The following is a 15,853-nucleotide window of genomic DNA, read 5'->3' as shown; positions in this document are numbered from 1 at the left end:
CCATGGCGTCTGCAGAATCAGCGAAAATGGCGGGGGTACCTGCCAATCTTCCAAAGTTATGGCAGACAACTGGGAAAACCCCACAGAAATTACTGAAGTCAGCATCTAAACTGAAGCCTCAGAAATCCAAAGTAATTCGCCAGTCACTGCTAACGTGACATGGATAACGTGACAGTTTGCACTGCCGATGAAATACGGTGAGAGTTAAGAAGAGAATGCATCACCTTTTTGCATCTTGTGGCAGCAATTTTACTGTTAACGTAGTACCCATAAACCCTGCGAACATCGGAATGCATGCCAGAGGTCATCGCAACATTTATTTCACTTCCTAGTGTGTGAAAAATGAAGATCTTCAACAGGTAGCTGGACATGCCCTTATCGCCAGCTAACTTGAATGCTTTGTCACTGGTCATTATGAAATATGGATAGCTTTCCTGCACAAAGTCTTGCCATTTTGAAGAAAAGCAATTGGTGAATTCAGTGTACACTCGAATCTCTGTGTTGTTCTTAAGATGAAGAATTAATGAAGTTCGCAATGAAAGATGGTAGGCGCTCCTAGCCCACATACTCTCAGCATCCTACAAAAAGAAAAAAATGGCTAGAATTATAAAACCTTTGCAAAAATTTGGATCTAAATCTTGGACTTTGCAAAAATTAACATTGCCTGTACATTTCCAAGTTTAGAAACCATTGTCCCTGGTCTATGAAATTTTCCGTTTTATACATAAGCATGGATTTAGATTGCTTATCTTTTGTTGACACCAGTTTCTCTCAGATCACAAGCTTATAGGCAGAGCAAACATGTAGTATAAGAAACAAAGAACTTGCATTTATTTAGTGCCTTTCACACCCTTACACCTCAAGCACTTTGCTGCTAATGAAATAATAAAAAAATGTAACCAGTTGTCATGCAGGCAAACACGGCAGTTAATTTGACACGGCAAGGTCCCACGCACACCAATGAGATAAATGACCAGATATTCTGTTTTTAGTAGTGTACTGGTCTTTCTGCCAATGTCGTCATCTGTAGTGGAAATGCAAGTGACCACCAATCCTTCGTTACTCCTACATGTTGTAACGTTTGGTTTGGATCACCTGGAAAAGCACTTGACAAATAACCTTTAATCAGCACAGCTGATAAATAAAACTGGAGGGTATGTTGGTTGTTTTGGCACAAGATTTGTATAATATTACACGCTTCACTGATATTACTCTGCAAATATAGAAAACAAAAACAAAAAACAGCAAATGCTGGAAAACTAAAATAAAAACAGAAAATGCTGGAAATACTCAGCAGGTCAGGCAGCATCTGTGGAGAGAGAAAAAGAGATATAATATCGCAGGTTGATGATACTTCGTCAGAATTGGAAAAAGTTAGAGATGCAACAGGTTTTTAAGCAAGTGTAGGGGCAGGAAAGAGGGGTAGGGAAGGAGAGAACAAAAGGGAACATCTGTGATAGGGTGGAAGACAGAAGAGATTAGGAGACAAAAGAGATTAGGAGACAAAAGGGATGACGGTGCATGGCAAAAAGAGACGGTAATGGGACAAGTTAAGAAACAAAACAGGAGTCTAGATAGGGTGTGGATGGAAATGGCAGAATCATCAGTAGCTGCCATGGGGAAACGAGAAGAAAAAAAAAACAGGACAATAAATAGGGATAGGGGTTACGGTGAAATTGTTGAACTCTATGTTGCATTCAGAAGGCTGTAAAGTGCCTATACGAAAGATAAGATGCTGTTCCTCAAGCTTACGTTGAGCTTCATTGGAACAGTGCAAGAGTCCGAGGATGGAGAGATCAGAGTGGGAGTGGAGCAGAGAATTAAAGACAGGCTTTAATTAAAGCTCTGGGTCACGCTTACGGACTGAACGGAGGTGTTCTGCAAAGCGGTCACCCAATCTGTGTTTGGTCTCCCCAATGTAGAAGATACCACATTGTGAGCAGCAAATATAGTATACTAAATTGAAAGTACAACAAGTAAATCGCTGTTTCACCTGGAAAGAGTGTTTGGGACCCTGGACAGTGGGTATGGAGGAGGTAAAAAGGGCAGATGTTGCATCGCCTGCGCTTGCATGGGAAGGAGGTGCCGTGGGAAGGGGAGGGGGTTATTGAGGAGTGGGCCAGGGTGTCGCAGAGGGAACAGTCCCTTCGGAATGCTGAAAGGAGAGGGGAAGGGGAAGATGTGTTTGTTGGTGGGATCACGCTGGAGATGGCAGAAATAGGGGCCAAAGTTCCTTATGTCGTCTACCACAGAATTGCGCTTGCTGGTGCACTCCCAACGCTGATCCCACCAGAGTATGGGGTCGGTGGGAAGCTGCCTAACTTGCATGAGGCAGGCAGGTGCAAGTGATACTACAGGTGTATCTCTCGCCGCCGCCTGCTCCATGTTGCAAGAAAATCCTGCACGACAGCCTCTACAGATACACAGATCTTGCCTGACCCAGGGTAGTAGGTATTCCTGCAGTACCAAGTCACCACCCCTACAACATGAGACTTGTAAGGAGTGGCAGAGGTTCCACCACATTTACGGCAAATTAGAAATTCCAGGGAACTGGAGCAACCAAGGAGGGGGCAGAACACTTGGGTATTTCGGACTCAAAATATTTTTCACTTCTTTTTCCCCAAATTTATGTTGGGTAAAAGATAAAGATTACAACAACCTGCAGAAGTCATCATCAGTCCTAGGGAACAGCGACTACAGAATGCAAACAAGTATAATGTGATCACAAAGTCAGAAATACCCCAAGACCTGGAGTCAGATATACAACATTAAAAAGGGATAAATTCAAGGAAATGAGGAAACCACTAAAGCAAATGGATTGAGATAGGATGCTCAGTAGAGGACAAATGAAACACCTTTAAAAATAAAATGCTGAGTATGCAGGATCAATACATTTCTAAAACCAATCAACATACTCAGACTAAACGAATGTGACGTTAAATGGATTAACAAATGAAAACTGAAGTGCAGAGGGATCTCTACAAATCCCAAGGATGAAAGGTGGAGGAAACACTTGAACTAATGTAATAAAAATGCAGAAAAATGTGGAATAGGATGATAAAATTGGGCAGATAGTCGTAGAAAAAAAAACATAACAGCAGAGGCTAAACACAATTGCAAAGATTCATTCATACAATAAGCAAGTCACAGTCAGTGATGAGGGAAGAATGTAAACAGGCTTGAAACTGAGAAAGAATAGAAAATACTAAATATTCTGATGGAAGTAATCCATCAGGTAAGACAAGAACATGCCCTTCTCAAACGGAGTTAACACAAATAAAACAAAGCACAATGATAGAAATAAATTGAAAGTCCTCGAAAGGCTAAAGTCTCCCCTGCCCTCACCATGAGATAGTATTTATCCCAGAGTGTTAAGAGAAATTAGGGAAAGTTGTGAAGCACTGACTATCATTATGAAAAAGAGTCACTGGACACTAGGGTGTACAAGTAGACTGGTACCATATTCAAAATGGGGAAGTCAACTGCAGACGCATTGGTATTAACTCCATTCAATTTAATCAAGTAACAAGAGTAAACTTGAAGACTTCCTTTACAATAGTTTCATCCTTGGCTCAGTGATAGAATTCTTGGCTTAGTGGTATCACTCATTGCATTCCAGACACTTGAGCACATGATCCAGGCTGACACTTCAGTGTAGCATTGAGAGATTGTTGCACTCATGGAGGTGTTGTTCGGAAGATATGTTAAATCTTTCAGGTGGATGTAAAATATCCCATGGCACGACTGAGGAGCAGGGGAGTTCACCTGATGTCTTGGAATCACCACTAAGACAGATTGTTTTTGGGTCCTGGCTGTGCTCAAATTAGCTGCTGCATTTCCCAAGACAACAGTATATTTCAAAATACTTTCAGTGAAGTACCTTGGGATGTCTTGATGTTATTAAAGATGCTATATAAATGCAAGCTCTTTCTTCAACTGGAAGGATTTCAAGATTCAGTTGCCCTTCACGTAGGTCCCTGCACCACCGGGGAGTGCTTTTACATCACATTCTAATCTAATCAATTACATAGCAATGCAAAATTACCCTTACAGAGGTAAAAAGCTCCTTCTGAAATTTATTTCATAATGCATCACAATTTTCTCCCTCTGACTAGATGAAGAATCATTGTTACATACCTTGAAGAACACGACTACATATTTTGCTCCTTTTTGAGTGATGTCAAATAAAAATCGTTCCACCAAATAGAAAAAGTGCAAATTCTGCCCCTCACAAAAGGTACTATTTAGTACGTGCTCAATCATTAATGAATCCCCATCGATTACAAAAAATTCAGACTCCACTGAGTCATGTAGCAAGCTGGTACACCTGTAAGAAAAGTTAACAGCTTTACAAACAGAAAATAAAATAACTTAAATCTTGTGAATTCTAGGGACAGAGTGACTGAGCACTGACAAATATGAACTGATCAAAGAGAGGAGTTGTAAAAGGGCAAGTCTATCCAACCTACCGGTAGTTGAATTTTTAGAAGAGGTAACTAATGTGGTAGATAAGGGAGTGTCTATGGATGTTAGACATTCAATGGCCCAGAAATTGCAGTCGGAAGCTTCCCATGGACGAATGCCTCCGGCCACAAAAAAATATGAAAATACCTTGTGGTCCTCGAGGAATGAACACTTCTGCTCTGAGGGCCAGATGTGCAGCCCAGCGCAGAGACCCGCGCATCCCAGGAGCGCACGTGCATTCTGGGATCACGTGGATCTGGACCACCAATGGAAATGTAATTTTCCCATTGATAGTAATGGTGAGTTCCGTTTCTGGGGGGCTCCCTTTACTATGAATGGGAATACTCCCAAAAACAAAGAAAACACGATACATAAATTTAACACCTCACTTATTTAAAATTCATATTAAAAATTTTAGAATTTTTAAATTTTTTTTTAAAATGTTTTTTAAATTGTTTTTAATATGTTTTAATAGTGTTAAAAAAATAAACTTATCTTAATGGACAGTGTTTTTAAATATAAAAATTTGTCAAAATGTATTTTTTCTCTTTTAAAACTCTTGCGCTGGTAAAAGGTCTTACACCTGCTTTTACCAGGCGCAAGAGTTTTAAGGACATTCGCTGGCAGGAGGTTGGGCAAATAGCTCAAATCTCTGCCCACGAAGGCCCTTCTCCCGGGGATGCATGCGATCTGTCAAAATAAATTTTTACATAATCGCAAGTGTCAGGTTTAGGCGCATGCGCACTGCCGCCTAAACCCAGAACTTGCAAAGGCCTCTTCGGGCACGTGCGTACACCTGGAGAGGCCACAATTTACGGCCCACTAAGGTTCCACAAAAAAGACCGTCAACAAAAATTAGAGCACATGGAATTGGAGGCAACTTATTGACGTGGGTAGGGAATTGGTTAGGATGTAGGAGACAGAGAGTAGGGATAAAGGTTACACATTCAAATTGGCAGGATGAGACGAGTGGTGTCCCCAAGGATCTGTGTAGATGGGGACAGAACAGTGCAACGGAATGTTGATAAGTGAACGGGTAAAGCTGTGGCAGATGGAGTTCAATATGGTGGGTTATCCACTTTGGACCCAAGAATGAAAGATCAAAGTATTTTCTAAATGGTGAGAAGCTAGGAACTGTGGAGAACCAGAGAGACTGTGGGGTCCAAGATCAGAAATCACTAAAAGCTAGCGGACAGGTACAAAAGAAAATTAAAAAGGCAAATGGAATGTTGGTCTTTATCTTAAACGGGTTGGGATATCATAGAATGGTTAGAGCACAGGAGGTCATTCAACCCGTTTCAGCTCTCGAAGAGCACTTCAGCTAGTCCCACTCCCCCACCATTTCACCGTGGCCTTGCAATTTTTTTTTCCTTCAGGTACTTATCCAGTTTCCTTTTGAAAGCCAGGATTGAGTCTGCCTCCACCACCCTTTCAGGCACTGCATTCCAGATCCTAATCACTAAAAATGTTTTTCCTCATGTCACCTTTGGTTCTTCTGCCAATCACCTTAACTCTGTGTCCTCTGGTTCTCAACCCTTACCGCCAATGGGAACAGTTTCTCTCTATCTACTCTATCTGGACCCATCATAATTTTGAATACCACTATCAAATCTTCTATCAGCCTTTTGTGCTCGAAGGAGAACAATTCCAGCTTATCTACTCTATCCACGTAACTGAAGTCCCTCATCCCTGGAATCATTCTCGTAAATCTTTTCTGCACCTTCTCTAAGGCCTTCACATCCTTCCTAAATTGCAGTGTCTAAATTAGACACAATGCTGCAATTGAGGCCAAACCAGTGTTCTTTAAGGTTCATCATAACTTCCTTGCTTTTGGACTCTATGCCTCTATTGATAGAGCTCAGGATCCCGTATGTTTTAACCACTCTCTCAACCTGCCCTGCCACCTTCAACAATTTGTACACATATACCACTAGGTCTCTTTGTTCATGCAGCCCCTTTAGGATTGTACCCTTTTGTTTAGATTGCCTCTCCTCATTCTTCCTACCAAAATCTATCACTTTGCACTCTCTGTTAAATTTCATCTGCCCATTTCACCAGCCTGTATGTCTTTTTGAAGTCTATCACTATCCTCCTCACTGTTCATTATACATCCAAGTTTTGTGTCATCTGCAAATTTCAAATCGTGCCCTGTTCACTCAAGTCCAAGTCATTAATATACATCAAGAAAAGCTGTGGTCCTTGTAGCGACACCTGGGTAACCCCACTGTATTCATTCCTCCAGTCTGGCAAACAACCATTCCCCACTACTCTGGGTTTCCTGTCACTTGACTATTTTCATATCCATGCTGCCTCTATCCCTTTTATTTCATGGGTTTCAATTTTGCTGGTAAGCCTATTATGTGGCACTTTATCAAACGTCTTTTGGAAGTCCATATATACATCAACCTTTAACAATTCTTTGCTGGCTTACCGTAATTAATCCACAGTTGTCCAAGTGACCATTAACTTTGTCCCTAATTATCATTTCTAAAAGTTTCCCCACTACCGAAGTGAAACTGACTGACCTGTAGTTCCTGGGTTCATCCTTGCACCCTTTTTTGAACATGGGTGTAACATATGCAATTCTCTAGTCCTCTGGCACCACCTCCGTATCCAAGGAGGATTTGAAGATTATGGCCAATACCTCCAAGATTTCCTCCTTAACCGCCCTCAGCATCCAAGGATACATCCCATCCGGTCCTGGTGACTTATTAACTTTAAGTACAGACATCCTTTCTGTTATGTCCTCTATCAATTTTTATCATCCAATATCTCCATTACCTCCTCTTTCACTATGACGTTGGCAGCATCTTCTTCCTTGGTGACGACAGATACAAAGTACTCATTTCGTACCTCAGCCATGTCCTCTGCCTCCATGCATGGGTCTCCTTTTTCGTCCCTAGATCGGCCACACTCCTCCTCTTACTACCCGTTTCTTATTTATATGCCTATATTAGACTTTTGAATTCCCTTTTTGTTAGCTGCTGATCTATTCTCATTCTCTCTTTGCCCATCTTATTTTCTTTGTCGTTTCCTCTCTGAACTTTCTGTATACATCCTCATTCTCACTTATAATCTCAACCTGACATCTGTTATACATGCTCTTTTTCTGCTTCATTTTACTCTATTCCCATATTACAACAGTGACGACACTTCAAAAGTACTTCATTGGCTGTAAAGCGCTTCAAGACATCCAGTGGTGGTGAAAGGTGCTATATAAATGCAAGCCTTTCTTTCTATCTCTTTTGTCATCTGGGAAGCTCTGGCTTTAGTTGCCCTACCTTTTCCCCCTCTGGGTGGAAGTTATGTTTCACTTACATGTGCTCTGGTTAGACCCCATTTAGAATACCTTTCAGTTCTCGGCACCTCAGCCCAGGAATGATATATTGGTCTTGGAAGGGGTGCAGCGCAGATTCACCAGAAATGATACCGGGGCTAAAAGGGTTAAATTATGAGGACAGATTACATAGACAAGGGTTGTATTCTTGAGGAGTTTAAGATAATTAAAAGCTTTGCTAGGGTAGAGAGAGAAACTATTTCCTCTGGTGGTAGAGTCCAGAATGAAGGGGTACAGATATTTCCGAAACATCTATGCCTGGGGCCGAGAAAGGTAGGTAGGGGACGCCGGTCGGACCGAGGCCAGGGGGGAGGCCAGGCGAGGTCGGGCAGCCGGAGTTCGGGTCGGAGTGGGGGAAGGCCAGGCAAGGTCGGGGTGAGGCGAGGCGAGGCGAGGGGAGGCCACGTGACCGGAGCTCAGGCCGGGGAAAGCCAGGCACGGTCGGGCTGCGATGGGGGAGGTCGGGTGGCCGAGTCCGGATTTCAGAACATTTTCCGGACGACCCCACCATTCCGGATCTTGGACGTTGCACCTGTATAACCTTAAAATTGAAGTGAAGTCACACAGGGGTGATGTCAGGGAACACTTCTGCACACGATGGGTTGTGAAAATCTGGAATTCTCTTCTTAAAAAAGCTGTTGAGGCTAAGTAAATTGAAAATATCAAAACTGAGTGAGTTAAGCGTTAGGCAAGGATATTAAGGGTTGCGGAACAAGACAGGTAGATGAGAGTTAAAATACAGATGATCTCCTTGAGTCTCGTCACCGAGAGCATGGAAAAACCATTAAAAAACTAATCTTGGCAAACTGAGATTCACTTATGCTTTGAAAATGGTTTTGTTGCAGCCCTCCACTACCAAGCTATCATAAGAACATAAGAAATAGTAACAGGGGTAGGGCATATGGCCCCTCGAGCCTGCTCTGCCATTCAATAAGATCATGGCTGATCTGATCATGGACTGAGCTCCACTTCCCTGCCCGCTCCCCATAACCCCTTATCGTTCAAGAAACTGTCTATTTCTGTCTTAAATTTATTCAATGTCCCAGCTTCCACAGCTCTGAGGCAGCGAATTCCAGATTTACAACCCTAAGAAATTTCTCCTCATCTCTGTTTTAAATGGGCAGCCCCTTATTCTAAGATCATGCCCTTTAGTTCTAGTCTCTCCCACCAGTGGAAACATCCTCTCTGCATCCACCCTGTCAAGCCCCCTCATAATCTTATACATTTCAGTAAGATCACCTTTTATTCTTCTGAATTCCAATGAGTAGAGGCCCAACCTACTCAACCTTTCATCCCCAGAATCAACCTAATGAAACTTCTCTGAACTGCCTTCAAAGCAAGTATATCCTTTCATAAATATGGGAACAAAAACTACATGCCGTATTCCAGGTGTGGCCTCACCAATACCTTGTATAACTGTAGCAAGACTTCCCTGCTTTGATACTCCATCCCCTTTGCAATAAAGGCCAAGATACCATTGGCCTTCCTGATCACTTGCTGTACCTGCATACTATCCTTTTGTGTTTCATGCACAAGTACCCCCAGGTCCCGCTGTACTGCAGCACTTTGCAATCTTTCTCCATTTAAGTAATAACTTGCTCTTTGATTTTTTTTCTGCCAAAGTGCATGACCTCACACTTACCAACATTATACTCCATCTGCCAAATTTTTGCCCACTCACTTAGCCTGTATGTCCTTTTGTCATGAGATATCCCCCACATTCACAATGTAAAAATGTGTAACTTTTTTTTTAAAAAGTGTTACAAACCAATTGAGGAACCAGGGGTTGAGAATTTGAAATTGTTGCATTGTTCCTCCCTCCCTCCTTAATTATCAAAGTGACGATAATGCCACAATTTAGAATAATCAAATAGCAGTGTTGGGGCAGATAGACCGAATTGCGATCAGTTTCTCAAATCACGAGCTCCCTGCCTTTGGTTTGATCCACCGCTTCCGCAAACACCCTTTTTTTTAAACAGAGCAAATATCCATTTTGAAATGTGGCCAAGCATGCGGCCGCCAGCAGCCTCGAACTGCGAACAACTCCAAGGGGCACCTTCGCCTCGACTGGAGATTTCAACAGTCGGATGTGGTTTTCTCTTTAAATTACCAAAAAAAACGATAGACCATTCTGAGCTTTGTTTAATTGGAATAATCTTAATTGTTGGGCATCGCTAATCTTTCCCGCTTTACAAAATCAACCTCACAACACGATTAACTCGCTGCCGCATATTAGCGAGTCAATGAAAACCTTACTCACTCGGCCTTGGAAAGTTTGGTCAGCAAGATGTTGGACATGGCATTGAGGAATTTCACGTGCCTCTGCAGATCTGCCCCAGAAAAAGAGAAAAGCCATTTTTTAATTAAGATGTAAAACACCTTCCCCTCACCCTTCGTTCCCGAAAATACAAGATTATTTTACGATCAGTGCAGGCTGGCTCCCCTTAAATTGAGCATGGTTTGAAAGGCCGCCTGCGAAAAGCCGGCGCCACAGAAGAGAGAAAGTGAGCGGTTACCGGGCGGCAGTTCGGCGTCCATCTCCGGGCCTGGCAGCTCCGAGTTCTCCATGTCGAGCATCTGCTCGTCGTCCGACAGGTCGGAGAAGGCCTCCTCCTGCTCCTCCTCGTCTTCCAGCTCCTCCGAGCTCCCGGCCTCCGACTCGGAGTCGCTGCTGAAGCCGCTGCTGCCCTCCATGGGGTCGAGGTCGGCGTCGCCTGAAGCCATCGGGACGGTAAATGTGCCGGGCCTGCTCGCTGTGTCTCTGAGTGAAGGCTTCAGCTGAGCTGAGCTGAGCTGGGCTCTGTCTGTCGGACCGAGTGCTGGGGTGGGCTGTGCGCAGCAGCGTCAGAGCCTGTACTCGTCTCATCCACATACATCACTGGCCACAATCTCCTCCTCTCCCCGCCTCATTACAATAAAACCAATTCCATCACTCATTTTTTTTAAACATTTCGATTTGGAGCCATAAGTGTCAGTGCTGAAAACAAGAGTTCACTTTTATTTTTAATTCCAGATAGTGTGCACTCGTCATCCAGCACCATCATCTTCCTGCTGCAAAGAGAATGCATTTCCATTGCAAAAAAATAAGTGGCAGAGCCCTGTTTTTGTCCAGGGTGGTATCAGGAGATTCACAAGCAGTCCCTTTCTTTTAGGAAGACACCACTGAGCTATGTCCATCCAAACTAAAACAAAATTTGTGTCAATGTTATCTCATAATCATAACAAGGTGTGCCCCAATAAATCAGTTGATTTCTGCAGTGCCCACTGGTCATGGAAAACATCAAGCAATCTAGTAGACACTGCATGTTTATGTTCTGTGGGCATCAAGGTGCGTGCATACTAGAGATCTAAAAATGGGCAAGCAGACAAGTGACCATACTCAGTGATCTTGCGCATACTGGACAACAACAACTTGCACTTATATAGAGCCTTTAATGTAATAAAATGTCCCAAGGCATTCATGGGAGTGTTATCAAACAAAACTTGACATCAAGCCACATAAGGACAGGTGACCAAAAGCTTGGTCAAAGAGATAGCTTTTGTTATGTCTTTAATACTCTTATGAATGACTCCACAAGGTCTAGTATTGTAGTTGAGCTGTTGTGACCTTCGTCCCATTTATTGTAACTCCAGAGTGAGACACAAGCATGGTGGGCAGCCTTTTATACTGGGCCCTGCACACTATGCAGGTGACCCTCAGGTCTCCCACCGCAGTGCCTCTGGTGGCACACCTTATGTGACTATACAGTTAGTTAACACGGTCTACATACATGACAGGTCTTAAGGAGCACTTTAAAGGACGAGAAAGAGGCGAAGAGCTTTAGGGAAGGAGGTCCAGAGCTTAGGACACAGGCAGCTGAAAGTATGGCCGCCAATGGTGCAGTGATGAAAATCGGGGCTGTACAGGAGGCCAGAATTGGAGGAGTACAGAGATGGCGGAGAGTTGTAGAGCTGAAGGAAGTTACAAAGATAGCGTGGGGCCATATATGGAGACTTCATTAGGCTCAGGAGCAGACATAACAGGAGGTTCTCCGATCTGCTCACTCTGTGACCAATGATTTAAAGATTGGTGCAAAGTGTAACCACAAATTGAGGAAGTGCCCCCTTAGATAATGAAAAGGGTCAGATCTTGCTGGATCAGGGCATTTCGTGGCGTATGCCATTAGTTAGACTTTTCCTCAGCTCAAAATTCTATTGCGGTGTAACTTGCTGGAAATGCAAGCTGATAGCAACACGGCAAGGGCAATGGGGCATCTGGGACCTTAATAAATGGCGGGACCAACAATGTATCTATTTAACCAATGAGATTAAGGATTGTGAAAGAAACAGTGGAATGACAGTGAAGGAGGGCCAATTAAAATGGGTGAATTAGAGTCAAATCAGGTACAACTATTTTAAGTTGCACCTGTAAATCAAGCGCCCCCTGATTAAAGGGGAGCACGAAAAATGACACATTAAGCAAACTAAACTTTTGATGGTAATCTTAAATCAAATTAAAATTTGATTCCTGGAGGGGAGGGGGAGGATGCACTCCAGACCCTCCGGTGCCCACCTCTTCAAATTAGGCACAGAAAGAGACCCAGAGAGAGGGAAAGAAAGATTGAATTAAGAGAGACAGAAAGGAAAAGTAAGAAAAAATTTAAATATTTTACATTTTTAGAATCTCAACTACAATTTACTAAATGCAGGAATGAGATTAAACAGTTTCAATTGTTTCCTTTCTGCGCCAGAGAGGTTAATTGGCATTGTGTTAACAATTTTCATGTTGTTAAAAGGGTACTTACGCTGTTAAGTTCCAGCTGTAACTTTTTGCAGTGAGTTTAGTAAGCAATTAATGTACAACTCCAACAACTAATTAAAAATAAAGGGGAGGCTAAAGGCGAGATGTCGTGTATGCAAAAAAAAGCGGAATGGCGTATATCAACCAGCATTTTTGGAAATGTACAACTCATGGCATATATCTTAACCCCCTGAACTTGCTAGCCAATTTGCACATTCATAATGGTGTGTGTTGTTAACATGTCATTATTTTTACAGCAGCGCTGGGGGGGCCGCGGGCTGCGAGAGTTGGCAAGCGGTGAGGATCGGAGGACCGGTGGGAATTGACGGGCAGAGAGGATCGGAGGACCAGCGGGAATTGGCAGGTGGTGAGTGCCCAGGAAATGTTCAGCACGGGCCAGTAGCGAGGCCGGGACTCAGGAAAGGTTCAGCATGGGCCAGTAGCGAGGTCGGGACCCAGGGAAAGTTCAGCACGGACTAGTAGCGAGGCCAGGACCCAGGGATGGTTCAGCACAGGCCAGCAGGGAGGCTGAGACACGAGGCCAGCAGCGAGGTCGGGACACGAGGACAAAATATGCATGATCACGAGTAAAGAACCAACGACCAAAGTGTGAGCAGCTGGGGAGAGAGGGGAAAAGTGCAGGAGAGCAGCGCACTGGAGTTAGAGCCGGGGGGGACCGGTACAGTGTCAGTATTTTATGGACAAATTCACAAGCTGCTCCAAGATTAATACGCTCACCCACACTGTGATCTCTGAAAACCAGGGAGAGAGGACCTGAGGGAGGGAGAGAGGGGGTCAGTAGGAACATGTATGTGTGTGTGTTTGTGTGTGTGTGTGTGTGTGTGTGTGTGTGTGCTAGGCCCATGCAGCAGAGCATGGTCTCCAATTGTCTTGGATCCCCTTGCCATTGGATCAAGACTTTGCTCTGTCAAGTAGCTGGTGTGCAACGGCCACTCCATGTTAAAAGAATTCACGCACAGGTATTGTCATGTATGTACTTTTGGGATCACTAGCCACTAGATTGTGTCACTGTTGGAGGCCATTGGACTGCATGCGCATGTATAAAAGGCCCAAGTATAAAAGGCCAGCCATCTTGTATATTAGTTACTTTGGGCCTTAATAAATCAGAGCCAAGGTCATACCTCTTGGAGTTAAACAGTACTCAGTCTAACAGTTATTGCATACACAACATTTGGCAACGAGGCAACAAGAACCTTTACATGCAAAAATGAGCACAATTGGATTATTGGAGCGATTTGTGGAAGGAGCTGATTGGGCAGACTTTGAGAGCCGTTTGAGCCAATTCTTTGTGGCCAACAAAATGGAGGAGGTCGGAGATGCAGATCGGCGCCGGGCGGTGGTCCTCATGGTTTACGGTCCAAAAATTTATGGTCTGATAAAGAATCTACTCCTGCCTGTGAGTCCAGCAGAGAAGATGTATGAAGAATTGTGTACACTGGTACAGGACCATCTTAAGCCGGACGAAGGCATCATCATCTCGAGATACAAATTTTATCCGCACGTTCGCTCAGAGGGCCAGAATGCGGCGGAATTCGTTGCCGACCTGAGACGTCTAGCGGGACCGTGTAAGTTCGAGGCTGTGTTGGCAGACATGCTGCGGGACTTCTTTGTAATCGGCATCAATGAGGTGATCCTGCGTAAACTATTGGCGGTGGAGACGTTCGACTTGAACAGGGCCACCACGATCGCTCAGTCACGCATGACGACGGATAGAAGTCTAAAGCAGATAACAGTGAAAAATCGAAACTCAGCAAGTACTACAAATATGATTGATTCGGCGGTCGGCAGAGCGGCACATGGCAGGGCCTACCCGACTGCGTATGCGAAACCTGTGGCTGTCCTAAGTCCGCCAGCGGGAATGCATCCAATTTCTTCGTGTTGGCATTGTGGGGGAAATCACCGGCACCAGCAGTGCCGATTTAAGCAATATATTTGCAAAGGCTGTCTAAGAGTGGGGCATTTCCAGCGCAAGTACCCGCAGATGAGCAAGTGTGCTGCGACACACCACGTGGCGGATGATGGTCAGACTAGTGCAGATCCAGATACTCAATCCAAGATACCAGAGGAGGAAGTGTATGGACTGTACTCGATCTTAACTAAGAGCAAACTGATAATGATCAACGTGAAATTTAGTGGGGTGCTGTTATCGATGGAACTGGGCATGCGGGCGAGTCAATTGAGAATGAGCCAGAGGACATTCAACAAGCTGTGGGATACTAAGGTTGTGAGGCCCAGGCTGAGTCCAATCAATGCCAAGTTGTGCACATGCACCAAAGAAATCATAACGGTGATTGACAGTGCCACAATTAAGGTTTCGTATGACGGTGCGGTTCACAAGTTACCGCTATGGATTGTCCAAGGCAATGGCCCAACGCTGTTCAGCAGGGACTGGCTTGAAAACAACAGATGCGATTGGAACGACATCAAGGCGTTGTCATCGGACAAAGATACATGTGCCCAAGTACTGAGCAAGTTCCCCTCACTGTTTGAACCAGGCATCGGCAACTTCACGGGAGCCAAGGTGCAGATCCACGTGGACTCGGATGCAAGACCCGTCCATCATAAAGCTCGGGCAGTTCCGTATTTGATGAGGGAGAAGGTCGAAATGAAACTGGACAGATTCCAGCGTGGAGGGATAATATCACTGGTTGAATTTAATGAATGGGCCAGCCCCATTGTTCCTGTGCTGAAAAGTGATGGCACAGTCAGAATCTGTGGAGACTACAAGGCTACGATCGACAGGGTTTCGAAACAGGATCAGTACCCATTACTGAAGGCTGATGACTTGTTTGCAACGCTAGCTGGGGGGGAGTCGTTCAACAAACTGGACTTGACGTCGGCCTACATCACACAGGAGCTCGTCGAGACGTCGAAGAGACTTACGTGCATTAACACACAAGAAGGACTGTTTATTTATCACAGGTGCCCTTTTGGAATTCGCTCGACTGCAGCAATATTTCAGAGGAACATGGAGAGTCTACTGAAGTCCGTTCCCAGAACCGTCGTGTTCCAAGATGACATCCTGATCACAGGTCGTGACTCCGAGGAACATCTGAACAACCTGGAAGAGGTTCTACATCGTCTGGACAAAGTGGGACTCAGACTGAAACGCTCGAAGTACGTCTTCAAGGCACCGGAGGTCGAATTCCTGAGGAGGAACATTGCTGCTGACGGTATCAGGCCCACGGACACGAAAACCAAGGCCATCAAGAACACACCCAAGCCGCAGAATGTGACAGAGCTGCGTTTGT

At 44.4% G+C, this 15,853-nt stretch overlaps 1 protein-coding gene across 1 annotated transcript in view; it reads right to left on the bottom strand.

Moving 5' to 3' along the window:
* The window catches only part of LOC139245818 (probable ATP-dependent RNA helicase DDX60), a 124,521-nt gene extending 113,854 nt beyond the window's left edge, over positions 1-10,667 (bottom strand). Inside the window, exons 1-4 of the mRNA XM_070871323.1 lie at positions 10,318-10,667; positions 10,062-10,131; positions 4,138-4,327; positions 225-578 (exon numbers count right to left, since the gene is read on the bottom strand). Coding sequence (XP_070727424.1) covers positions 225-578; positions 4,138-4,327; positions 10,062-10,131; positions 10,318-10,525 — 822 coding nt within the window. The 5' untranslated portion in view covers positions 10,526-10,667. The remainder of the gene's footprint in view (positions 1-224; positions 579-4,137; positions 4,328-10,061; positions 10,132-10,317) is intronic.
* Between the last annotated feature and the right edge of the window lie 5,186 nt (positions 10,668-15,853).

The sequence above is a fragment of the Pristiophorus japonicus genome, chromosome 2, assembly GCF_044704955.1.
Source record: "Pristiophorus japonicus isolate sPriJap1 chromosome 2, sPriJap1.hap1, whole genome shotgun sequence".
Lineage (NCBI taxonomy): Eukaryota > Metazoa > Chordata > Chondrichthyes > Pristiophoridae > Pristiophorus > Pristiophorus japonicus.
This window is presented reverse-complemented; position numbering and strand designations above follow the sequence as displayed.